Raw genomic sequence first — 6,166 nt, 5'->3', positions numbered from 1 at the left:
TTTCCAGTCTATGCCTTTATTCTGGTCTCACTGTCCTTGCTCTGAGATTCCTTATCCAGTGCCTTGACACACAGACCTGTCCTTTGCACAGTCTGTGGTGCATGAGCTCCTTGGTTTGTCATCTTCCACACAGCTTTCCTGGAAGACATTCCCTGACATGCCTGTGCTGCACAAACCCTTTTGTTACCTCTGCTGGGGGATTAACCGAGCTGACACACTCCAGCCCCTCCTCTCAGGACAGCAAGTTCCAGTCAAGCAGCAGCTTGTTTGTCATCTCAGTGATCACTCTATGAGTGATAGACCCATCAATCAGAGAAGAACTTGGCATACCTTTTCAAAAAAATTTTTTTTCTGAACCAGGCTCTAAAATTATAGTGTCTGCTTGATTTATATTAAACATTTCATCAGAAATCCTTCATTGCCCTGCAGATACGGGACAAAATCAATAAAATGATATTGATTTTTGTCCTACATTGTTGCTTGTCCTGTCTTCTGAGGGGGTTTCCAGGTCTGATTGTTGTAGGGAGTAAGTTTGGTACAAAGTGTGTATTAGCAAATGTGTCAGCACTCAGGAACTGCCTGTGCTGAAGCATTTAAAGCTGCTTCTCCTGGCTCTTCCCAAAGCAAAACCTGCAGAAATTGGTGAGCTCCTGAAGAATCCATACTTTCAGTCTGGGCATATCCCTGTTCCCACTCCCCCTCAGCTGAGGAGCCTCTGGTGACAGCAGGAGCTGGAAGGTGCTGGTTGGGCTGGAGCCATGGGTTGCTTTTAGCACAAACCCTGAAAAGTTTCCTCAGCTGTCAGCTTGGAGAGGGGTGGCAGGAAATGAAATAATCGATTTCTGGGGCTGGAAAGTGATTCCATTTGGAATTTATGCTGGGATAATATCCCTTCAACGGCATGACAGCAAAGGGGGTGAAATAGGTGATAAAGGTTGGTAACCTCTGTGTGAAGAATCCTCCCAACTGCTGCTCACCCTGTTTGTTCCTATAGGAGTTTTCTACCACCCAGTTTAACAGCTTTATGTTTTACCCTAATGAAACATCTCCCAGCTCCTGCTGCTCTCTGGAATCACTTCCCATCCCATTGTCCCTGCTCTGCGGAATGCAGAGTGTTGTAGTTAAAAACCCGAGTCACTCTGGTGTCTCCCACTGAGGGGCTGGGGATGCTGTTGCCTCCTTATTCTGAGCTCCTGCCAGCAACAGGAGACAGAAGGAATGAGGATGGAGCTCAAACCACTCCCACACTGTGAGCACTCCCCTCTCAGGGAGGCTGCCTGGCTCATTCGTGCCTGAGTAAAGCCAGACTGCACTGAAATATCACAGTAACTCCAAAGATTGCAAGAAGATCATCTTTATTTGAGTAGATGCAGCAATTCAGTACATGCAAGACCTAGAAATAATTGCAAAGTTGACTCTGTTTGCAACTTAATCACCAGTTTGGGAGTGAATCTGCCCAAACTTTGTGTGCCCAAGAACTTTCTGTGCTTTAAAAGTCGTTTCCAGCGGTTCAGAGTGATTCCTCTCCGTCTCAATCTCTGTGTGCTGTCTGTCTTTTCTCACTTTGCAGATGATCTTTTGGGGATCCTCAGTGCTGTTTTCCACCTCCCATCTTGTCTCTTTTGTCTGCAATAACATGGAGAGAAGGAACAGCAATTATTTAAGCCCAGTTCACACGAGCCCACTCTGTGATGGGCACTGAGCTTGGTTTGGGTCTCGTCTCTCATTCCCTTCTCTCAGAACTTTTCCTCTCCATCTCCTGGATTTGACTCATCCCTTTTATGATACTGCTGACCTCTAACAGCTCAAGGCAGGTTTTAGTGGCATGTTCCTGCAATTCCCCCATGCTGGCCAAGCTTCAATTCCCGTGTCCTTTCATCTGGAGAAATGATTAAGTGTTTTGTGCTTTACTTTGCCTTTACCGTAGCAGACTCTGGGATTTTTTTTCCTAATGTCTGACATCTTTTAATGGCTGAAATTTGTTCAATTCTAGCCAGAGACACCATTTGTTACTTATTAGATTTTTTTTTCTGTGGTAAATCAATGCAGACCCATCTCTAGAATGGACCAAACTACCAGAGTTATGTGTATTTCTTTTTATAAAATAAAGCTTATCCCGAAAGAGCAAGAATTCTTACCAGCAGTTCCCGAAAGGGAGCCAAACATCCTGTGGAACAAAGAGACAAGAGTTGAAAGAAGAGTTAACACATGAAATGCTGTGTGAGACAAGCAAATTCTCTGTCAGTCAGGTACATTGTGTGTGCAGTCAGAGCAGGGATATCCATCTCCCTGCGTGCCTTCTCAGCCAGGGGGAGGCCGTTGTTGTAAGAAATGTATTTTTAAACAACTGCTTAGGGAAAAGGCAATTATGGAAAAGGAGGAATAGAAGAAATAAAACCCCTTCCACCCCTGCCTCATTTTTTCCCTCCTGGAGGCTGTGTGAGATGACAGTGAGCTGTGCTCCTGCGTGGGGTGACTCAGGGGCTGAGCAGGGCCAGCCTGGCTGCCTTCACTTCTCTTCACAGTATTTCCTTCCACACCGATTCCTGGGGGGTAAAAGCTCTCTGCCTGGTAACAGGAAGTTTATGGGAATTTGTTCTTGATTTTTATGCTTTGTAAAACACCATTAACTTCACTTTTCCTGGCTGTGGAGCAGCTGATCACTCTGTTAAGCTACACTTAATCTCCTGTGCTGCTTTGCCAGTTTGCCTTCCCCTTCAGAACCTCTCATGCGAACAGGAGCTGTAACATTTCTACTTCCACCAGGGGTCCAGAACAATTAATTTATTACAAACTGTAGAACCCAGGGAGCGTTGGCAGGTGTGTTTACAGAGGTGCTGTGGCAAGTGAGTGGCACGGTCAGGCAAAAGGTTCTTACTGCGACTCCTGGCCCTCCAGCAGCTGCCTGTAGGTCGCGATCTCTTGCTCCAGCCGAGTCTTGATATCCATGAGGATCTTGTACTCGGTGTTCTGGCGCTCCATCTCGGCTCGGAGCTCCGCCAGCTGTGCCTCGATGCTGCCAACCAGCCCCTGGATCTGCGCCAGCTGCGCCCCGTAACGCGCTTCGGTGTCGGCCAAGGTGCTTTCCAGGGCCGCTTTCTGCCAGGGGGGAAACCACAGAGGGGCTGGTGCCACGCACGGGACCCAGGGGAGGGAGGGCAGTGAACATGTCAGTGGAAGGGGGGGTCAGGCAGTGCAGAGCTGGACGTACCATGCTGAGCTGGGACTGCAGCTCGATCTCCAGCCCTTGCAGGCTGCGCCTCAGGTCGGTGACCTCGGACTTGCTGCTCTGCAGTTGTTCGGTGTTAATGGCCACCTCCCGGTTCAGCTCCTCGGTCTGAGACAGGGAAAGCGCCACGTGAGAAGGACGGGCCGTGTAGGGCTGTCACAGCACCTTTCTGTGCCTTTTAGCACTTGTTTCTTTTGGTCAGTATTTGCACAGTACGGAGGGGGTTTTACCTTGCTGTGGAACCAGGCCTCAGCATCCTTCCTGTTCTGCTCAGCCATTTGTTCATACTGGTCTCTCATATCCGCCAGGATCTTGGACAGGTCAATGCCTGGAGCAGAGTCCAGTTCAACACTGACCTGGCCGGCTACTTGTCCTCTCAGGGCACTCATCTCCTGTGGGGATGGCAGAGGAGACAAAACAGGGCACAATCATCACTGAAAACATTATGAACCTTCTGTTCTTTTACCAAGAGCTAAGGCTGACTGACTCCCCTGAAGTACTGGCGGGGGTCCCAGCCTCCAGGGAAATCTTCTCCTCACTGCTGGAGACCCCAGGGCAATTCCTGAGGGACTCCACATTTCTGCAGTGCCACTCTCAAATGTGTTTCCTGGCTTTTACCTCCTCGTGGTTCTTCCTCAGATAAGCCAGCTCCTCCTTCAGCCCTTCGATCTGCAGCTCCAGGTCGGCCCTGGACAGGGTCAGCTCGTCCAGGACGCGGCGCAGGCCGTTGATGTCGGCCTCCACGCTCTGGCGAAGTCCCTGCTCGGTTTCAAACCTTCAGGAGGCAAAACAAGCCCATTCAGGCTCGCTGATTAACCAGCCCACAAGAAACACGTTGTTTTTATGTGAATGTGTCTGGGTTTGCAGGATTTGCGTGGTGCAGATGGTGCTTTTAGTAAATACACACAGGGCTGAACTGCACAGGCAGGATCAAATCGGTGTTCACACAGGGGTTTTATGGCCATTCTGTTCTTGTTTTACTGCCCTTTGGCTCAACAGGGGGTTTTACCTACTCACGAGACCTTTACCCTGTCCAAAATGACTCACTTGGTTTTGAAGTCGTCGGCAGCCAGCCTGGCATTGTCAATCTGCAGCAAAATCCTGGCATTGTCAATGGTGGCATCAAGGATCTGCAAACAAAGAGAGCTCATTGCTGAGGCTGAAACTGCCTCCCTGCTCTACAGATAAGAGAGAAGACTCTATTTCCTCTGTAGGTACTGCAGACAGAGGTGTAGGGAAGAACCAATGATCTGCAGCAAACACATGGCACAGATTTATCACGGACTTCTGCCAGGATTGGCAGCTTTGGACACATCCTTGTGTCTGGTGTGTGAAGTGGCTTTAGGCAGAAAAGCCACTTCTCTCAAGCCTCTCTCCACTGTGAGACAAAACTACAGGCTGGCTGAGGGGGAGAGCACTTAGAGGTACCATCTTGGAACACATTTTCATTTCCTAGAACACCCAGGATAGTGTTTATTTATTCTTTTAATGCATCATGAGAGCATCTAAAGAAAACGTTGTTTATTTAGTTTTACCTGGAAAGCATGTCTTTGCCTGCCACTTCTAGAACTCAAAAGGTCAGCCACAAAAACATCTGGAACAACATTTTCCCTCTCCTCATGACGGGGAGTGAAAGAAAGGTGGGAAAAGAATACTAAAAGGAAAAAGTTCTGCCTTCAGCAGAGCTCAGATTCTAAATTGGGAGAGAATGTGGATGGGTTGCAGCAAGGAGCAGGAACCTGTGTGGGAGCGGTCGTGAACTCCAGGTTGAACTCAGAAAACCAAACCTCAAGTTTTCTTTGATTTATTTACATAGTTTAATCAGCGACTGTCTGTGTTTTGCAGGGTGTGTATCACCTCAGCAATCTGATATCAGGTACCCATGGGCTCTTGGGGCAAATCCTGCATTTATATACGGCATTGATTGCTTGGTGTCTGCTGCTTCCTTCTTCCCTATGCCAAATGTTTCAGTGCTCTTATCTCAATTCCAAGGTTAAGTAGGGGAAACATGAAAGAACAATTGTCCTTAACCCATTTTTATTTTCATTGTTAAAGCAGCATGTTGGGGCCTCTAATGGTTTTCTAACGGCTTTATGGCAGGTGAGAAGCACAGAGAGAGGCAGGCTGCTTGGTTCTCTTTATAATGATCAGTTTATATATGGTGATATATACATTAACTGGTCATATGTGTGTACATGACCAGCATGTGTGTATATGTGTGTGTGTGTGTGTGTGCAAAAGCAAACACTATCAGAGAGTTAAGCACTCAGACATCCCACACTGACTGGTTCGTGCCTTTGTCCTGGCTAACATTTAAAAAGCAGGTAATTCCCCACTGACATTTTCTTTATACCTCTCCCATTCCCTCGCACACCCATCTCATCTCCCTGCAAGGCCCTCTGGGGGCTCCCTGGGGAAGGTTTGCTCTTGGGGTTTTCCGTGCTGTGCTCCTTAAGTGCAAATCAAAGACGGTTTGGGGTAAATATTAACACCTACCTTGTCTCGGAGGTCGTCAATAGTCTTGAAATAAGGGCTGTAGTCCCGAGTGGGGCTCGGCCCTTGCTTCTGGTACCAGTTTTGGATTTTAGTTTCGAGGTCGGCGTTGGCCTCCTCCAGCGCTCGCACCTTCTCCAGGTAGGACGCCAGGCGGTCGTTCAGGCCTTGCATGGTCGCCTTTTCGTTCCCCGAGAGGAGCCCATCGCCTCCCAGGCCGCCCCCATAGCTAAAGCTGCTGCTGAAGCTGCCTCCGTAGCCTCCCCCCAGGCCGCTTCCCAGGCCCGAGGAGACAAACCTGGCCGAGGACACGGAGACGCCCCTGCCACCGGACCCCCCGTGCATGCTGGGGGCCCTGAAGCTGCCGAACCGCAGCGAGGAGCCCAAGGGCCCCCCCACCACAGAGGAGCTGGTTTGCCTGAAGCTGTAACTGGCCATGGCGAG

The 6,166-nt window shown here is 49.1% G+C and overlaps 1 protein-coding gene across 1 annotated transcript; it reads right to left on the bottom strand.

Moving 5' to 3' along the window:
• Positions 1 to 1,347: 1,347 nt before the first annotated feature.
• Positions 1,348 to 6,166, bottom strand: LOC126646305 (keratin, type I cytoskeletal 19). Its single transcript, XM_050327542.1, has 8 exons — positions 5,726 to 6,166; positions 4,277 to 4,359; positions 3,848 to 4,004; positions 3,460 to 3,621; positions 3,212 to 3,337; positions 2,879 to 3,099; positions 2,139 to 2,167; positions 1,348 to 1,626 (listed from the first exon to the last, which is right to left on the bottom strand). The coding sequence occupies exons 1-8, from the start codon at positions 6,158 to 6,160 to the stop codon at positions 1,589 to 1,591; spliced, it is 1,251 nt and encodes a 416-aa protein (XP_050183499.1). The 5' UTR covers positions 6,161 to 6,166; the 3' UTR covers positions 1,348 to 1,588.

Source organism: Myiozetetes cayanensis, unplaced genomic scaffold (genome assembly GCF_022539395.1).
Source record: "Myiozetetes cayanensis isolate MyiCay16 unplaced genomic scaffold, myiCay2020 scf34, whole genome shotgun sequence".
Lineage (NCBI taxonomy): Eukaryota > Metazoa > Chordata > Aves > Passeriformes > Tyrannidae > Myiozetetes > Myiozetetes cayanensis.
The sequence above is the reverse complement of the archived record's forward strand: the minus strand, read 5'-3'. Positions and strand labels throughout refer to the sequence as shown.